Source organism: Anas platyrhynchos, chromosome 6 (assembly GCF_047663525.1).
Source record: "Anas platyrhynchos isolate ZD024472 breed Pekin duck chromosome 6, IASCAAS_PekinDuck_T2T, whole genome shotgun sequence".
NCBI lineage: Eukaryota > Metazoa > Chordata > Aves > Anseriformes > Anatidae > Anas > Anas platyrhynchos.
In genome coordinates, this window is record NC_092592.1 from 7,540,505 (window position 1) to 7,559,994 (window position 19,490).

Sequence of the window (19,490 nt, forward strand, 5' to 3'; positions counted from 1 at the left end):
TCTTTCAAACAGAAACGTAAATACAAACACCAAGCCTCATGGTGAAGTGAGACCTGTCTGGGACGCTGCTTTCATAGCAGCGAGTTAATAACATGGTGGCTCTTCTGCGTAGTAAGAAAATCGTGAAATCTTCTTACCTCATCTAGCTTGGATTGTCGGCACGGGAAAGAGAACGTAAACCCAACGGGTAACTTCTTGTCTTTGATTTGTTGTTTCTCCATGAAGTCTCCCAGGCATTCAGCAACATGATCAAAAAGCTGTAAGAAAGGGAAGAGCATAAAACCATCACTAGAGTACAGTCTGGGGGAGAAGATTTCCAACTGCGTATGAAAACCATCTGGGATGGTGAGAAAGGGGAAGATATCTGCTCCAGGTTTTTGAAGAGATTTTAATGACAGAACTATGAAAATGCTCTCAGTCACTGTATGTTAACATCTTAATAATTAATAAATTATGAAATATGATGTCATTTTATGCAGCCAACTCTGCATTGTATCTTTTACATCCACATCAAAATGCTCTCCAGCCTGCCCTAACGCTTGTACTTAACATTTGATGAGAACAAAAGACTTTTAACCTTTCAACAGCAGGAAGGACTATCTTAAAAGAACCTTTGGGGTCTGGTCCCACATGAGGCTGAGCGCTTTTCCAGTGATGCACAGAAGATCGATATCCACTTCGCTCAAGCACTGCTGACACCAGAGAAGTCAGAAGTTGCAAGAGCCACCCAGAAGGACATCACCTCTCAAATCTCTTCCTAAAGCACACAGCAAACAAATGAAATGGAAACCTGGGGGACTTGTCTAAATGCTCTGAGAAACAACCCCAAATGGGAGCATTTTCTGCCTTACCTAAGACGCTGAAGCCTGCAGGCAGCCAGTGCCAGGCTGCGGGTACCAATTCCCACCCAGCAGTCCCTCATGGCCCCATGGGACAGGCCAGGGAGCGCGTGGCCCCAAAAGGGAGGGATGGCTTTCACACCAAGCTACTTGGGCAACCCTTCAAGAGGATTGCAACACTCAAAGCCAGAATCAAGCCTTGGCAATAAAAGCAACAAAAATACCCATCCATATCCACCTAGAACAAAAAGCCATATGTGAGCTGACCTGTACCCCAAATAGGTATCGAGCCTGCCAACAAGTCGCCTCCTGCCCCAGAAGATAACTTCATATTTTGTTTGATTCTTTGCAAAAAATACATAATTACACAATATTTAAAAATAAAAATCTATCTGCAGCGTTGGCAGGCCAAGGCCATGAAACCTGCCCAGAAGACTGGGGATAATTGGAAGGGAGTACAGAAAGATATCTGTTGGTTGCAATTAGCCTTCGCAGCTTCATTAAGAATAATTTATGGTCTCAGAGATAGGGCAGAGCACTACAGACAATTACAAAAACGACGAGGAATATTTTGCTGTTTGAAGCAGGTCAAGAAGTGGTGCATGTAACATTACAACTTAACACCTTTAACCAATTCCTACTCTAAGATCAGATTGAAATAAGCAAAAGCACGGTGGTTTCCCAGGGAAATGTTGCCAGTCCTTGTCCCAGGCACATCAAGGCCACATCCCGGAGCACACACAGTGCAGCAGCACAGAAAGTAATGCACGCTGCACTGCTGCAACACTGTTTTCAGCTGTTCCAGCAATGGAGAGAGAAAAAGGAGTTACAAAAATAACTACAGCAAAGTAATAAAATACCACAATTTCTCAGGAGGAACACAAAAATAACAAGAGGATACGTCTCTATTATGTTTTCCATCCGAAAGTATCTTGCTGCATCGTGTACCTTATTAAACTCCCAGCTGCTACCAGGATTACGGATGATAACCAGGGACCAACTGCAATCCCCTTGGGAATTTGGAGAGCAGGAAACAGCAACATTGACTGAGGACATTGCTGCACAATCCCTCCCTTACGCAACAAACCACAACCACACAGAGACAGGGCCTGCTTTTCAGTTCCCTCAGCGATCCCAGATCGCTCACAACAGTCCATACACTTGCTGGCGTTTGCCTGTCAAAAACTCCCCTCCCCTGGTTAGCATCCAGCAAGCAGCACACAGAGACTCGTGCACGGGGAATGCCAGTTACCCATTAGCCACGTTCCTTGTGCTATGGTAGCTGGCTCTAGTCAGTAACGTCTGGGCTGGCTGTGCTACTGCTTCCAATGAAGCGTGGAGAAAAGGCGTTGCTCAAAAGGAGGGGAAAAAGAAAAAAGGAGAGAGGCATTTATTAACTTTGCTGCTGTCAAGCATAGTATGTTTTTTCCAAGAAGCCTTAAGGAAGATGGGTATGTTCCTACACCCACCTTAACACCCAAACCTCACAAACAGGGCACAGCAGAAGCACCATCATGAGGTCCTGCGGAAGACGTGAAGCAACACAACTGCCAGCCACCGAGCAATGCGGTACCAGCCCTCGCTGCTTCCCCTGGCCCTGGCACTGCCTGCTCAGGTTGGGCTCCAAGAAGTTTCCACAGGGATGCACTGGGCTGGCAGCCAGCAGACTTTGGCAAGCAGCTGAAGATCGGAGCTGAGGCTCAGCCTCCTGAAAAGGGAAGACTTGAAGGAGCAAGGAGCTCACAGCTTCAGATGAGAGCAGCTGCAAATCCAAACCCTACCTCCAGCAGTGGCAGAACACACAGAGCTGAAATCAAGCCTTGAGCACGCTCCTGTTTGCTGCGTTGACACAGAAGACAGGATTCCTGCAAGTTTTAGACCTGCTATTACACTGTGGAAGTCAGTGAGAGTTTTGCCCTTGACTTTGACAGGGAACTGTCTCTGACCAGCAAAGGTGGCAGCCTGCACCTGACAGGTGGGGGAAAATCGAAGTGTGAAAGCAATGAAGTAGAAAATATCAAAATGAACTGTGCCATTGAGGCACGAGGCCATAAATCGCAATCCCTTCAATAAGCTGATTACATATCAGGCTTTTAGAGTGTAATTCAGTGAAGTTAATGACACAGCCTGCTGAAAAACATATTAGTGGCCTACCCTGTGCAGGCAGTTCAGTCCAGTCCAAGTATTCCACTAATCTGGCTCAGAGATTTCGCAGTACCTCAGCCACAGGCATCAGTCATAAGCATCAAATCACCACCTGCCTGTGCTCCTCCTGGGCATCTGCCATGTTTTCCTGTGAAGTCTCTCATGGAGCGTTTTAGTTGAGGTTGCATATTGTCACAGGACGACTTCAAGCCTGGATGCAGTTCTGATGACGGTCACCTCTTTTTTTCCCGTTAAATACTGGGAGCGACTGTCCACCAAGGCTCACTGGAAACCTTCCTTGCTTCCCTTCCCGTTCAAAAGCCATGACAAAAATTATCAGCCTGAGCTCCAGGCTGCTGGTTCCCGACAGCCAAATGGCCTTGGGATATTTAAAAATTAAAATACCAACACAGCAACACCCGGGAAAGAATGCAGACCTGATGTCTCCTCTCCCAGCTTCTCCTTAGTGTCCTTATCGCCTCTCCAGCAAGTCTCACCCTAAATCAGCCTGCCTGCACTGCCTGGGGCAGATTCTTGCCTCCTGGCTGTGCATGCAGCCCTGCTGCTTGTTGGCCTCCAGCCTCTGATCCCCCCTTCATGGAGGGGCAGCCCCAGGCTCCAAATTTGCCTCTTTGGCAGGCCACCTGACTTCTCCACTTCCACCAGTAACAGGCAGCGTAGCTCAGGTCCCCTCCAAAATCTTTCCATGGGAAAGCTGCTGCACGGCCTGTCACAAAGCAATGATACTAGGCAAAGTCTTTAGAAGAAAGGTATTTTATTGCTGCAGTTCAGATAGCCCAGCAATACTCCTTGCAAGCCACGATTGCCATCTCACACGCACCTTTACAAAGGTAGCAGCACTTACACACCTTAAGGATGTTGAGGTGGCTACAGAAAATATATTAAGGACAGAAATGCTGCTTACTTTTTGTTATTATTATTCTTTTGAAACAAGCTTTAAGTTTTCTGCAAGCCTCTTGTTATACTTTTAAATGGCATCCTATTCTAGTAAAAAGTGTAAAAACCGTGCTTTTTCCAACTATTAAATTACCTATTGTCTTACACTGACACGGAGACAAAACTACCCGTAAAACATTCACTGCAATCTGCTTCCTGATTATAAAAAGAAAACAAATTCTTCCAACTAGCACAACTTGAAAACCAAGTAAGTGGATTCAAATATTTTCTACTCTCAGAACGTGGGGGACCAAAAAAAAAAAAACAACAACAAAAAAACACATCATTTCTTCAGCAGAAATTAAGTTGAAGTTGTCCCCAAATATTTTATCAGCTTCCTGTAATGTTTCTAATGTACTTGTACCTTTCATGAATGCTGAGTGGCTCAGACTGCCAGGACAAATATTTGGTTGTCGGGATTTTCTGTCCCCCATGTAGTGTTAAAACCACAGGGCTGCTCTGGCTATCTGCTTACCAAGGCCAAGTTGTTTTCCTGCTCTCTGTTCCTACCTCCAGAAGGTTAATTTATTATAAAAGCCAGAATTCTTATTTCTAGGCCAGTTTTCTCCTAAGCGAGGCAGAAGTGTCCCACACAGTGACAGCAGAGCTGCAGCACCCAAGAATGCCCTGTTACTTGTTTATCCTCAGCATTGACAAAGATGTAGCGGGGTCCGTGCATGCTATAGGTGCAGCTGATAAGATGATAAGGTCAATCTTGTGCCCTTTTTCTAAAACGGCAGTGGGAAAGCAGCTGATCTTTCGAGAGAAGTCATAAGGAGGAGGCACTTACCCGTGTCCCGCTGCCGTGCATGATATCTTCAGGTGTGTTATAGATTTCGCTTTCCATTTGTACCGTCTGCTTCTTTTCGTGCGACACTTTCACCCGCAGAATGCGAAAGTAAGAACCACCAAGATCCAGAGCAATGAAATCTCCTTTCTCTACGTGGAAAACAAGACACAAGCAATTAAAATGTGCAGGCAACATAAATGTGTGGAAAAAAGAAATAAGCTCTAGTAAGTACAATGCACAAGCAAACACACGGTTCTTATAGCAAGTTCTCAGCTGCAGGGCATCCAGGTGAAGTCCTGCACCACTGAAGCAGATATTTGGAATTTGTTAGCCCTTGTAAGCTCCTGAATACATCCCCAGGAGCCAGGGAAAAAGTTAGGATACCCTCATCTCCCTCTGTAGTGGAAAGGAATTGGGATTTAAAAGGTCTGGAGCCAAATCCACTGTCCCCCCACTGTCACAGACTCCAAGGTGTAGTTCAGGTGACAGATGTGTGAGCCAGCTAACCGAGAACTGGCACTCTCAGTCCCCCTGGAGAGCAAGGCAAATAGATTTAAGTGAACCGCTTCTGCTATCTTGTCTTATCAAAGAGGGAGCAAACAAAGACAGCAATCACCGAAGTTTGTGAAAAGATAATTTTGAGGAAAGCAGTGCACACACCTTATCACACAGCCGTGTGCGTTCCGGCTGCAGTTAATCACTGAGGCTCTTTGCAAGCCTCTGCACACAACATCCCCGGGCTCACCCAGAGGAAGGCTGAGCACAGGCACACAACACTTTCTCCTCCCAGTTCCCTCACTGACTGGCACTTTGCTGCAGTGCCAGAATCACTCCACACTGTAGGTGGGGTGAGCTGAGGCCCCTGCTTCCTGCGCCGCTGCTGCATGTTGCCAGTCCCACCCTATAGCCCTCGCTGGGCTCTTTTTCATTCCTGTTCCACCTTTAAACTATGACTACAGGAAGGCCATTCCCAGCATCATCAGTTTTCCATTTCTAACTAAATGCAATGTGGAGAAACCTCTACCAGTTGGGAAGGCCAGTACCTGCTGACGTACCGTGTCACTTCAAACTTCAGCTCAGCTCCAGGAGCCTTCTGAGGCCACGCTGCCACCAACACATTGTGTATGCACCTCACCCAGAGGATTTCCAGATGCAGACTTGCCTCTGAGGTTGCTGTGCCCAATCTCAGGCCCAAACTCCCAAAGCCTGACTCAGTGACTGCTCCTCCTCATTGCCCCGTGCACCTCCAGGATCCCCATCCCACTCAGCACAGCTGGCGGGGGCATCCCTCGGGGCAGGACCTCGAATGGGAACAGCCAAAAGAGAAGCAAACACACTGCAAAAGGCTTCCTGCTTTTCCAGTGCTGCAGTGTAATACAGCAAACAAAGCATCACCGAGGGAGAAACGACAAAGAACAAGAGCCTGAATACAGAAAACCTGACAAAAAGACAGTGGGAGCCCACAGCTCCTACCAAGCCTTGTGATTTCACGATGTGACCGTTCCTTCGTGCTGCTTAAGACAGGGGCAAACTCAGAGGTCCCAACATAAGATCACGCAGAGCTTGTCTACCTGTTTCGGAGCTTTAAACACTGCTTAGCTCCAGTACAAATGTCCTGTCAAACATGTAGGCAGCCAAACTGCCTGATTGGAGCTTGCATAACGAATTCGGCTCCTCAGCCTTCACTGGGACAGGGCTGGAAGAAAAGCATTTAGCACAAGTACCTCATTAAGCCGAATACCTGAATACGCGTCCTCATCCTGGAGTGTCATTTGTCCAATGTAAACCATTACCTTCGATGAATAATGAAAAATCAACACTGGACCAGATGGCCCTTCTTCAAGCCTCCATGCCCCAGTAGCACTTCAAACAAAGAGTGCACTTCATCAATACCTCCCTGGCAGGAAACTAACAGATTAGCCCGTCTGATTTCCAGCGCAGTCAGCTCATTACAAGGTAAAATTTAGCAAGGAGTTATCCTTCTGCATCAATAACAACGCCTTTAAACGCAGTGTAGAGCTTCCTATATGCAAAGGAACAGGTTTCTTTCCAAGTATTTCAGGAGCAGTATCTAATCTATACATTATAAGACAAAGACACAATCAAAGCTGCTGTAAATTAATTTAGGCAGATCCTTTAGAAGCGTTTTGAAATAGCTTCCAATATCGTTCAAGGCACTGTGGACAAAACCTCGTGGCTTTCATAGACTAAACCACTCTGAATGAAGCAAAAGGCCCTGCCAACAACAACATCAACACAGTCACAAAAAAATATGACTCAAAGGCTCCTTGTTAATGGAGTACACGAGCACAGACCCAAAACCAAACAACAGCATTTGTCTGAGCAGCCAGCTCTCAGAAGAACGATCGCACTCGAAGGGAAGGGCTTAGGAGATGGAAATCAGAGAGTGGCCAGAGAAAAGGACGGGGTTTCAGCCCTGGGTGTTTACAGAGGGAGAGCTGAAGGCAGAAATTGTGGTCAGCCAGGAGCCACCCTGGGCACTGCAGCACAGACACATCCCGAACCCGCCCGGAGCCTTTGGAGGCAAAGGGATCGGGATGGGGACGCTGCGCCTGCCCTGACGTGGCCAGCACGAGCAGGTGAGTCAGGGAAAGCGATGCCATGACACCGCCCACAGCAAATATTCCTCCTCGGTGGGGTCAGAACGTGCCTTTCCCAGGAAAACAATGCAATGCTTCTGCTTGTGCTTCCAGCAGCTAGCCAGGGAGATGCTCGCAACCTGCGTACACAGATGACGAGCCAGGCACACAGAGATCGTCCGGGGCAAACCACTGCCTTGCTCTAACTCCATGCTACAAACACAGAGAGCCTTAGAAAGCAATCTCTCACACCGCTCCTGGCCAAGCACACATCTCTTTTCCTCGTGCCATATCTCCAAATCTCCCCAGTTTGTACCACGGAACAGCCTGCAAAATTATGCGACTCACTGCAAGCGGCTCTGATTTGCTATCCCGCAGTGCCTGAGGGACCTGGGGACAGGTTTGTACTCAGCTGAACTCAAGCATGCAGGACAGAAAACCGGGGATTTCAGAAAAAAAGGTTGGGATTTCAGAAAAAAGGTTGGGATTTCCCACAAAAGCCACCTGGCAGCACTTGCACAAGGTCACCTCACCTGCAGTCCCGTAGAGAAAGCCCTGCCTGTGACCCGGCAGTGTGCAGCCGCGAAATGGTTGCCTTTCTCAGCAGACTGCAGGTTTCAACACATTTCAACACAACAGCCAGCAGCGCTCATTTAAGGGAAACACAGGGTTCAAGCTTGTTCTCCCTTTAGGCAGACAATAGCGTTTCTATTAAAAAGCATAAGGTGGCAGAAAGCAACAGCAAAGCAGAACTATCGGAGATTTCCACCTGCCAGACAGCTCCAACTACTGCAGGCTTCTCTTTCCTTCACCCACTCACTTCTTGATCTTAACTCAAAAAAGCCTCAAAACATGCAAGAACTGTTCAGCAGCTGAAACTGTGTAATTGCTGCACACGGGAACTTAATTTGTGGAGCCACCAAAATACAGTTAACTAACTCATGCTACAGCAGATGGACACCCAGTGTTAACACTAAATAATAAGCGTTTAGAAAAATATTTATATACTCTATAGAGAGCTTTGGTTTGTTTGCTTGTTTGTTTTTACAAATACTAAAATAAATACTAGGTGTAATCTGAGGCTCAAATACCAATACAACATCTTTTTGGTTTCTGATAGCTCAGCAAGTATGGGTTCGTACTTCCACTGGAAAAAATAAGTAGGAAAAGAGAGGTTGAGTCAAGCAGCAAATGACTAAAAGCCGCTATATTTGCTAGGACTAAATCACATGAACATGAGCTGCATAAATCAGAAATCTTATGCAAAGTACTGATTCTTGGCAGACCAATCCCTGTGGAAGTGTTATCTATCAGCTGTTGGTGGGGGGACTGACAGGAACGGCTCTTCTGCTGCCACCAAAGCGGGGCTGACACAGGAATCACAAAATCCTACAGTTTCTGTGGGAACAACACTGAGCACAGAGGGGAGGTTATTTCCAAAATGCTGTCTGGGCTCACCAGGGAGCAAATTGCTCTAGTTCTCAGTAGTGCTTTGGTGTATTTCTAACAGGTTTTTCCACCATACTTTATAGGGAAAACAATTTCTCAGCCCCTTACCTGAGCCGTCAGGGATGGACCTCACGAAAGTGGGAAGCATTTTCACCGTGGCCGTGGGGTTGAAGTCTCGGGAGAGGCCGTTCTTCATCTCCCTCCTGAAGCGAGCCATAATGTCGATCAGCGTTTCGTCGGAGAGCCGCATGGCGTAAAGGTATTTATCAATCTGGGGAGAAGGACAAACACCACAACAGGGTGAAAGGCTACCCCGAGGTGCCCAAGCAGAGCCATCCCACCCTCTAATTACAAGAACAATGTACTGTCCCTGCTTGGCCATGGGGCTCTGCCCAAGCCAGCTGCCCAGCTGAGCGCTTCGTGCCTTGTCTTTTGGTACAAAATCAAGGAAAAGGTACAAGTGTTATGACTTACGTGGCCCATAAGTCCATCCTGCTGCCTTTCAAGGCAAGGCCCAGTCCTCCATCACTCTGCCTTCTCCTTTCCCCAAGAAAAGCTCACCCACAGCCTCCCACTTTGTCTCCAGCCTTCCTCCCACTCATCTCTCCTGGCTCTCTGCAAACTGAGAAGCTGAAGCTCAATACGCCTCTTTTTGCACCTTGTCTGAGCTGGGGGCATCGCCGCAATCCCCAGAGGTGCCTTGTAGTGAAACCTTTCGTCATGAAGGGCTCGCCACAGCGGTTCCAGCTCTGTGCTGCCAGCTGAGCCCCCATTTCTGTGTACCAGGCCATTTTCCCTGTCCTGCCCCAAAGCGATCACAGCCAGGGGCTCAGCAGAGACAGAACGGCACTGTGGGCAGGTGGCGTCTGCCTCCTCCACACACAACATCAAATTACAAGGTGTTGACTTCGCCCTCGTGGTTTCCCAGGAAGGAAGTTTATCTCCCTGGAAAAAGGAGATGGCTCCAGTTTTGCAGTAATAATACTTTCCATAGTATTACGCCCATCTTTATCATCAGGAAGAGCGAGAGATGCTTTGATGGCTCGGAAACACAACTTGGCCTTGCGGGGTTCTTGCTAAACGCACGTCCCACCCCTTTCATCTCAGCTGCCAGCCCGTTCTTGCCTCGTCTCATTATCTGCCTTGGAAATTTGGTTCCGCAAACAGTTCAGACCGAAGCCACACCTTTGGGATCACTTTGTGCTTGCAGCTCAGTGGGATCAAGAAAATAAAACCCTGCCCATGTCCTCCGTCCCCAGCAAAACTGGAAGAGCCACCTCGTGTTATTGGCCTCGTGGGCCATTCCTGCGCTGAGGTTGGAAGCCTGGAGAGCGCTCACCGCTCCCCTGCCACCGCACCCGAACACAGCCGGGCATCAATAAAACTCCCCTCGTAAAACCCGTGCACGCAAACGCCCCGTACAGCTGGGACTTTGAGACGGGGAGCGACGAATAATGCCACGGGTGAGCGGGACACGCACGATCCAGATGCAATCAGACCCTAAAGCTCCCATAAAAGCAGCTCCCCGGGAAGCGGTGCTGCACGTAGCCGAGGTGCCGATAGCTGATAGCCTATCTCCCCGTGCCAGGCGCCCTCGCGCCGTGACCAAGCACTTCCACAGCCGGGCATGGACGGCACCACGGGCTCCCCGGCCTCATCCTGACCCATAGGGACAGCATCCCGGGGTCCTGGTCGTGTCCCGTGCCACCCAGCTGGGCCGACAGCCCCGGCACGGCCCCACAGTGGAGGCAGAGCCTGGCTCGGCTCCGCCGCAAGCCCTGCTGGAGCTTTTTTTAGCCGCGGCGGCTGAGCAGTGATGTCAGAGCCTGAGGTTGTTCCCTTTTAAAGCAGGGGGGGCTGTTAAGGCTGGCGGCAGCCCACGCCGCCACTCAGGGGCCTGCTCACACAAATCCAGGCTCAGCCCCACCAAAAGCCCTGGTGTGAGCGCAGATTTGGGGGTTGTGAGCTCGGGACCAGCTGAGCCCACGCTCCCCAAATCTGCAGCAAGGGGAAATGGGAGGGAGGGCCCCTTTCCCCCCTGTGCAAACACAGCCCATTGGAAAGCCGATCTCGGCCTTATCCCCAGGTTAGTGGCAGGGACAGAGGCACCCGGGCGGACCCGGACCCGCAGCCCCGAGGGAGCCGGGTGCCAGCCCTCCCCTGGGGCTGGCGGAAAGCAGGAGTGATTTTGGGCAGGCTGTGTGGGCAAGGAGCAGAAAAGGCTCCTTTCTTTAGCTGCCACCTCAGAAGGGCATCGTCCCAGCGTACTGCCGCAGGAGCCCTCCAAGCGCTCCATCAGTTTTTCCTTTTCCTTTTTTTTTTTTAAAGCAGACAGAATTTGCAAACCATTTTTTAAAAATAGGATCTCGCAATCCAAACCACACGCGCCTAAGTTTTCCCGGTCACATACAAGAAAGGCTCTTTGTACGCAGGGAGAAGAACTTTTTGGAATCCCAAAATCGCAGGAGCCTCCGCGGGACGCTGGGAACGCTGCTGAGTGCGGAGCGAAACGCACAGCCCTCGCGGCCCTTCCTCAGACACGTGCCTAATTCCTGGGACGCTGACTGCAGGCGGTGGTATCCAACAGCAGGGCACTCCCATCACAACCCCAGAAATCATTAGCACCTACTCTCCCGACAGCTTCGCACGAGCACCCTTCCCTGTGTGAACACTTCTGTGCAGAGCTGGTCGTGCTCCGCATCAGGAATATTCACCAGGAGCTGAAGCGTGTTGAAACAGGTCGTTTAGGCACCCTGAAACTGCTCGTGCTCGCTTACCATTTATCAGATTGGTTCCTAAAAAGCCTCTGTAGGGGCAGGTCATGTTTCAGGGGGGTTTAATATCAATTCTTTCATTTCACACCTCACTCCATCGCCTTCTTTTCAAGGTTAATGATTAAAGTGTGGCTCCTGATTGCAGGACTCTTTGTTTTTTCCTTCCCTCACCAGGCAGCACGACAGAAAGGTTTTGTTCCCCTGGCAGGCGGACAGAAAGCAGGCAACACCTAGAGGCTCCCTTCCCCAGCGCCAGCCGCTGCAGGTCCAAACCTGCTGGAGCCAACAGGAGCTCGCTCCGCGGGCACTTTCACAGCAGCTCTGCTGCTCCTGGGCCAGCAGCACAGGCACCAGTGACACCCCTGTAACAAATCCATCCCCGAATTCACCTGCTGGGCACTCGTAACCCTCTCTCGTCCCTCCCACGCCCCGCAGAGGCATGCTCAAGGTGACCTGCCGCCCGCACCACGGAGGCTGAGCACGTCAAAACCCCAGGAGCGAGGCCGAGCCCCGCGGGACCAACGCCTGGAGCTGCAGCCCCCGGCCGGCTGCGAGCACGCAGCAGCAGAAGGCGAGCGCTGCTCTTCCGGCAGCAGAGAGCAGAGGGAGGGACCTGCAGCAGAGCCCCGCACGCACGTACTCCGGCGAGCCGAGACGGGGCCAAATCCCACAAGCAGCACGCTGAGATGGAGCCCAAAGGGCCTCGCGGGGTGGCAGGGCAGCCAAGTGAGGGGGCTCGGCCTCTGCTTGGAGAGGAGACAGACAGGAAAAGCTGCCTCACGTCCTCCAACGCCAGCAGCCTGCTTTTCTTTAATTGGGTTTTATTTTGCTCTCCCCACAAAACCAGAGGGCTCTATCAGAAGGCTTCCCCTTGCCACCAGACAATAGCGGCCTGGTGGTGCCAAGGCGGCCCGCAATACACAACCCCGGGAGCACCACTGAGTGTCCCCCGTGCCCGCAGCCCCCCGATTCTCCCCCTCGCCGCCTTTCTGCTGCTCCTCGGGCAGCGTGCAACCTTACGCTTATCTCGGCTTGCTAAATATAACAGGCACAGAGAGACGCCCAAGGCCTTACCCAGGCACGCACGCCTGGCGCGGGCACAGCGTGGCCAAATCCCCCAGGAACAGGAAAAAAAGGGGCTGGGGGAAAGGCCGAGCCGCTGCGTGGGGGCAGGAGAGGCAGGGAGCTGCCTCGCGAGAGCTGCTGGGTGGGAAAGCAGACCAAATCCACCAAAGGAGATGGGGAAGGCAGGGGGTGCAGCCTCAGGTTTTATCCGGCAGAGGAAGGGGTGCGGGTGGGCTCTGCAGCAGCCTGGGGTGTAGGACGGGTGTAGGACAGGGCCCCCCGGGGCCTGGTGCTGTCTGTGGGGTGGGAGGCACAGCACGGCCCTGCTGGGGCGTCCTCCGAGTGCTCCAGGGATGCTTCCTTCGGTGGGTGCTCGCCGCGCACGTAGCAGCGCCGGAGGAGGTGGCGAGGGGAAGCCTCAGCTTCGTGACGTCAGCCCGGCCCCAGCGCGGGGCTGGGGGATATTTGCAATCATTTTCCCCCTTCGCATCCCCAGCCCCGGGCTCTCGGCTCCCCGCAGCCCCGCTGGGCCCTGCAGTGCCGTTTTCCTTCACCCCACGCTCCGCACCCAGTGCCCTGGTGGTGCTGGAGGCAGCCCCCTAGGGCTAAAGGCAGCCCACAAACACCCCCAGGAACACTTTCCCCTGCTCATCGCTCCCCAAAAATTCAGGGGTGGCTGTGACACACAACCCAAGAGCCAGCTGCAGGCCGCCGCCTTATCCCCATCACCCCACGCGGGAGCCATGGATGCCAGGGGGAGGAAGGGACATCCTCCATCATCATCATCATCACCATCATCATCCTCCACCATCCCCATCGCCCCGCATCCCCGGGGGGGCTGTGGGCAGGATTTATTCCCTCTTCTCCCCCTGCGGGGTCGCTATGGGGACGCGCAAAGCGACGCCGGCAGCGAAATCGGTGATTTAAAAAAAAATAAAATAAAAAAAATAAAATAAAGAAACGGACTTCGGGCCAGGGCGGGGGGGGGGATCTCGGCCTCACCTTCTTGACCTGATCCTCCTTCAGCTCGGTGAAGTAGTAGGCCAGCAGCTGGGCGGCGATCATCCTGCCGGCTGCACGGGCGGCTCCGCGCACGCAGCGATGCGGAGCCCGGGGATGGCCGCGCCGCCAGCCCAGCGCCTCCCCTTCCTCCCCTCCCTCCTCCTCCTCCTCCTCCTCCTGCTCCTCGGCCTCCTCCGGCCCCGCCCGCAGCCCCCGCGGCGAGGAAGAGGAGGAGGAGGAGGAGGAAGGAGGAGGGCGATCCGCCGCCCTTGCTAGCTTTTCACAGCAAGCCCCCGGACACCCAGTGCCCGCTGCTCGTTCAGCTCTAGTGGGGAAAGGGAAAAACAAAACAGATTTATTTATTTCTAAATGCTGAGCTAACTAAAGCTGCTTTCAGAAGCAGCCTCTGCGCCCAGAAACCTTTGGGAAAAGAGCAGCACTGACCCAGACATCGTCCTCTGCCCCATGTGTGGGATCACAGCCAGGGCGCCCCGAGCATCCCCTCGCCACGAGCTGTGGGACCAGAGCGAGCGGGGCACAGCCTGGGGGTGCTGGGAGCCCCCCAGGGGGTCCCCAGGAGAAGGAGAATCTCTTGGGCTGCTGTGCTCAGAGGGCTGCCACCTCCCTGCCTCCTCCACCAGCGAAACCCCTGCCTCAAGGTCGCTGCTGGCCGGGACGTGCCGCTGTTGGGTGCGTTCCCCGGTGTTTTCCCACCCCTGCAAAGCCTCCGAGGGCCTGTGCAGTGATGCGATGCCCCCCTGGCAGCTGAAGGATGGACGTGAGCTGACACCGAGGTGACGCGTGCCAGCAGCCCACAGGGCTGTCCCCCACGTCCTGTCCTTCCACGGGGCTGGGAGCGCACACCCATGCAAACGGCGGTGATGCTGGAGGCTTGATTTGCATGGGAATTGGCTGCCAAAGTCCAAGTGATTCAGAAGCTGTTCCCTGCCTTTCCGGCTTCCTTTTCAAGGCTGCTTGAATTCAGTGGTTGCGCTGGCAAAACTCACGAGCTCCTTTGGCAGACACGTCTTCCTTCATGCTGCCCTGCTCAGTGCAGGCAGGCCGGAGAGGATTTCCAGAGCCGTGGAGCTGGGCAGCGTCACGCCAAGCACCTCCTGCAGCATCCCCCTTGCACGGGCTGACCGAGCTCCCGCTCGGGTGTACTTCACCTTTCAGCCACTCTCCTCCTCGTCTGCCGGTTAGAAATTATCTTTAATTCCCGGCCCAGGCTTGCTCCTGTTTTCAATCCATCTGTCATCTGCTCACCCTCGCCTTTCAGCTGAAGTTGCTCCCCTACCTCCCTGCTGCTCACTTGCTATAAATACCCGGGAAGGTAACCGTACACCTCCCGGCTTTTCCTTCGGTAAGTACGACAGGGCTAGCTCTTTTTTCAGCTCCTTTCCCAGAAGATGACCAAGCTGGATTAGCAGCCCTTTTCCACACGCTCTCCAGCCTGAATCCGTCTCTACCAAAAGTGGCAGCTAAAGGCAGGGAAATTGTTCAAGAAAGGGCCCAAACACCCGTGCTGACAGGCACAGCTCTCCAACGGGAAATACACCAACCCCTGCCCATTCAGGAGCACAAAACCTGGGGCTGCCGAGGTTAACTGGGCCACAAAGACTGCCCTGTGCCATCAGCCCTGCTCCCAGGGGACAGCACACCCTTCATCCCCTGCTTACAGCCCGGCGGGGCCGGCAGCATGCTGGCTGCCAGATGTCCTCACCAAAAAGCTGCCCTACAGCAGCCCAGGTCGAAATTCACAAACAATAAATCATTTTGTGCACGTGTGCCTTTCCATCTGCTTTTTGCTCCTGTCTGAGGGCAGCCTGACAGTGCTCAGTTCCTGCAGGCTTTCCATTCGTGGTGCTGCCTCGGCTCGAGGTGTGCAGGCTGCCCTCGTATCCCCGCCAGCTCCAACACCACCAAGATGCACAAAGCATTGCGGCAGGAGTGTCTGCCCGCTCAGTTAACACACTTGGACGAGCTCGAGTTCTTTTCAGCTAATCTTTTACCAAATGAAGGCAATTCAAACCGCGCCCTCTCAGCTCTCGAGGAATTTGACTCAGCCAGCTGAAACTGAGAGGTACAAAATATCCAAACTGGCTGTGAATAACGAAGGTCTTCAGAACAAAGAAGGAAGGACAAATTCATTTTTCTTCACCTGCCAAAATTATGCCCTAGGAGTGAACTGAAATCACAAATTTCACGAATCATTACGGTGGCTTTTCTCTCCTCTGACCATTTGTATTACTTCATGTTTCAAAGCTCGCCCAGGTTCAGGTTTCCTTTAAGCTACAAAAAGCAATAAGCAAGTTCCAAACCATTACCCTGAAGCCTTCCAAGTTCTGTGCAATGAAAATGAGGCCCATACACAATATAAACCCCCAAATAAACTAGAGACTAAAGCATACGCTTGAGCAGGAGGTGGTTTGTGTGACAGGACTCAACAGCAATCTGTGGAGACGGCACCATGGTTTAATGAGCATTGCAAACAACCTGGTTTGTCTTCAGCTGTTGAGCGTGGCACTCAGGAAGAAATTAACTCGACACTCTAAACGACATTAGAAAAAAAGTAACAGCCCATCTGAAGCAAAACAAGCGCGCTGTTTGCACATTTAGCATCTTTAACCTGCACCCTGTGAGGACAGGTGGGCATGTGGGCAGCTTGTGTGCTGTAACCAGCACTGGGATGCAGGAGCAGGGCAGCTAAACACCCCCACGGACACCCAGCCCCCTTGCAAGCCCTCTCTGCACCGCCAGGCATGCTGCTGGTACTGCTGGGGTCCAGGAGGAGCTGTGCCCAGGCTGCCTGACACAACCACGCAGCTCCCCACCTCTGCATGCTGGAGAATGCCACTCCTGCGAGGCTCTTGTGCCTCCTTACCACCCAGCCCTGGGATTTTCCTTCTGCTTTACTGGAAAAGATCAATTCAGCAGCCAATTAATTACCGGCACCTAATGTACGCTGCCAGGCATCCAGCAGGCTAATTTTGAAGTCTACCGTGCCTCGAGACAAATCACTGGAGGCTGAACGTGACACCTGATGACTTGCAGCTATTTTGATGTTGCTCTAATCTTATTGCCCAGGTTTAGCTGTACCGACTGAAGTCATTCAGAGTATCAACTCTCCCGGGTGTTCCCCCAATTTCCCCCTGCACGTTTCTTCATTAAGCGTTTGCTGTTCTGTATTAGTCTGTGTTCAGATGTGACTCCAGAGAAAGAGGGGATTTTGCCTTTAATCACGTCCAGCAGCTAAGTCAGTCCTATTTTTGTAAGGAAAAATTCAGGAGGTAGTTGTGGGGTTTTTTTGCTTGCTATTGCTTGCTTAAGTGTCTGAAAAATGATCAATCCACATTTATCCAAGTTGCATTTTCCCTTCATGATACTTTAAGCACAGTGAAAGAGAGCAGCAACTCTAAGAAACAGTAATTTCCCAGCTCAGAGCAGCACGTCCAACTAAAAAGAGGATTTTTTAATCTCCTTTGAAGCTCCCGTTCCTCAGTAGGAGACCATGTGCTAGCGTGAAAGGAAGCACTGAGCACTGGTGCCGAACTTGGTGCAGAAGCTACTAAGAAAATCTGCAAGCAGCACAGATATCGATTTGCTAATGCATTTAACCTCATTCGGCTGAATTGCTTCTGCAATTTCACCTTGCCAGGAGGCACAGCAAGCAGGCACTACCACACAGCCGGCTGGGGGCCGGGATGTTTCATCTCATTTTTCCTCTATTAAGAAACACGATTAGCTAGGAGCACCTTGGGCAGATCTCAGTCCATACACGGGAAAGGCCACACCACACGTGGACGTTGCAGCAGGCACTCAGAAGGTGGGTCTGATGCTCCTGGTACAGCACGTGAGAGCATGTTTCCTAAGGACGAGTGCTTCTCCTGGTTAACCAAGGGCCAGAACAGGCTGGGCACATCTCACCAAACCAGACACCCCAGCCAAGAAAGCACTGCGGGTTTCACCTGCACCCAAACACCAGCAAGGCCCTAAGGCAGGGACCTGGTGGGACTGCCAGGGCTCTGGCAGGAGAGGCCAGAGCAGACAACCACCTCCAGCCCCCCAGAGCAGGACCCCTCTCCTGGCCCTCTGGTGACACAGGCTGAGGACTGCCAGTGCTAACAACTGCCTAAAAGCGTTGTTTTCTTTTCAATGCATACTATATATAATCAAAATAATGCTTTAAGTTCTACTGTTTTAATTTACAAGCTAGCATTTTCCATGTCCAATAGTGTGTCTGGGCTGTCAGGCAGCATCACTGCGATACGCACCCCGCTGTCACTGCCTGCAGCAGCCGCTGGTGGGGAGAAGGCACACTGGGGGAAAAATAAATAAAATAAAAAATAAATACACTATCTGGGAGGTCTAGCTGGTGATTTGTTTTTAAACCTTAATGATGGCAAGCTTCATTTAACTGGGATCAAAACAATTACTCTCCCTTTAGCTAACCAATACCTCCAAAACCCGTGGGCTGCACGAGCTGCTCCGCAAAGGACTTCCCTCCCCAGCTCCTCACATTCGTGCTTAATGCCAGGAAACATCTCTCCAGAGTCACACCACCACATGACCTCATCTCCAGCTACCGTGCTACGCAGCAGAGCTTCTCTTTGCAGCCCTGCGACAAAGATGCTAAGAATTGGAAGTGGTTTAGTGTCTGCCTGTGCAGTGTTTGAGCAGAGAGAAAGCCAGCGCAGACGGGAGGGCACAAACGGCAGCCGAGCTGAAGGGCGGAAGGGAGGCCAGGCGGCACTGTTTGTGTCCAAGCCTCCCCTGCTGGCTGGAGATGAAGCAGGACAAGGAGAGGCTGTAGGGAGAGGAAGAGTTCCTGCGGCAGTGGCAGGAGAGGAGCCTGACTTGGCAGCGAGAGCCAGGCCTCAGCCAAGAGCCACCAAGTCTCTCCTGACACAGCTGTGAATGGGGTGATCCTGAGGTGATCCAGTGCCCTGCCTCAGTAACACTCAAACGAAAGTGGGAATTTACCTACAACTAAATGCTCTCTTGTCACTCTTTAATCTCAAAGCCCAAACTCAGGAGCTTTATCACCCCATATTTATACAAATACCAATAACATAAATCTCCTATTCTCTGGTATTTCATAACATGTAAACAGAACTTGAAAGCCCAAATACTGCCCTGAGATAGATTCCTTCCCCGTAGGAGCATACCTGGCAGCTCCAGAGCGCAGCTACAAAAGGAAGGCACCATCTCTTTTGTGCTACTGGCATCCCCTGCAGCACGGGGATTCACCACAGCAACTTCTCTCTCCCCAGTGTCAAAAGATTACACCTGCTTTTACATCTCCACAAAGAAAGACTGTTGCATCAAGGAAGCGCTTTCACTAGGGCTTTGGCACTAAGTCACCGCTGCAGACCATGTGTGTATACACACACACACCAGCATTTCAGCAACCTCAGTTTATAGGGCAAGAGAAGGGCTGGGTTTCTATGGTGATGAACCTAAAATCAATTAATTGCCTTTCCTGACCAGGAGGTGAAGCATTTGTTTCATTTCAAAGAACATCTCTTGACTCCAGCAAATTGAAATGAGCACAAATGCAGACTTCTGATACACTGCTTAATCTCTAATGTTAATAGAAAGTTTACAGAAATAACAGTGAAAAGTTAAGTATAATACAGAGTGCGAACTGTTCTGAAATTCCAGAAGTCGGGACATAAGTTTAAAATATTTCCCGTTGTTCCATTCAAATCCTTTATCCAGAGAGGAAGCAGCTAAATTAAAGGATGTCTGCATAATCAGTAATTCACTTAAGTGACGAGGCAGTTACAATTAATTCAATGAAGAAAACACAACCTAACTTATTGTACTACACAGAGACAGCTTTCCTAAATCTGCTTTCAGCTCCTCA

General features: G+C 51.4%; 1 protein-coding gene across 1 annotated transcript in view; it reads right to left on the bottom strand.

The window, feature by feature from the left end:
• Nucleotides 1-13,800, bottom strand: part of LOC101794107 (hexokinase-1) — a 31,720-nt gene extending 17,920 nt beyond the window's left edge. The window contains exons 1-4 of the mRNA XM_027459861.3: nucleotides 13,622-13,800; nucleotides 8,889-9,051; nucleotides 4,732-4,880; nucleotides 138-257 (exon numbers count right to left, since the gene is read on the bottom strand). Of these exons, the coding sequence (XP_027315662.1) occupies nucleotides 138-257; nucleotides 4,732-4,880; nucleotides 8,889-9,051; nucleotides 13,622-13,684 (495 nt within the window). The 5' untranslated portion in view covers nucleotides 13,685-13,800. The remainder of the gene's footprint in view (nucleotides 1-137; nucleotides 258-4,731; nucleotides 4,881-8,888; nucleotides 9,052-13,621) is intronic.
• Nucleotides 13,801-19,490: the final 5,690 nt, after the last annotated feature.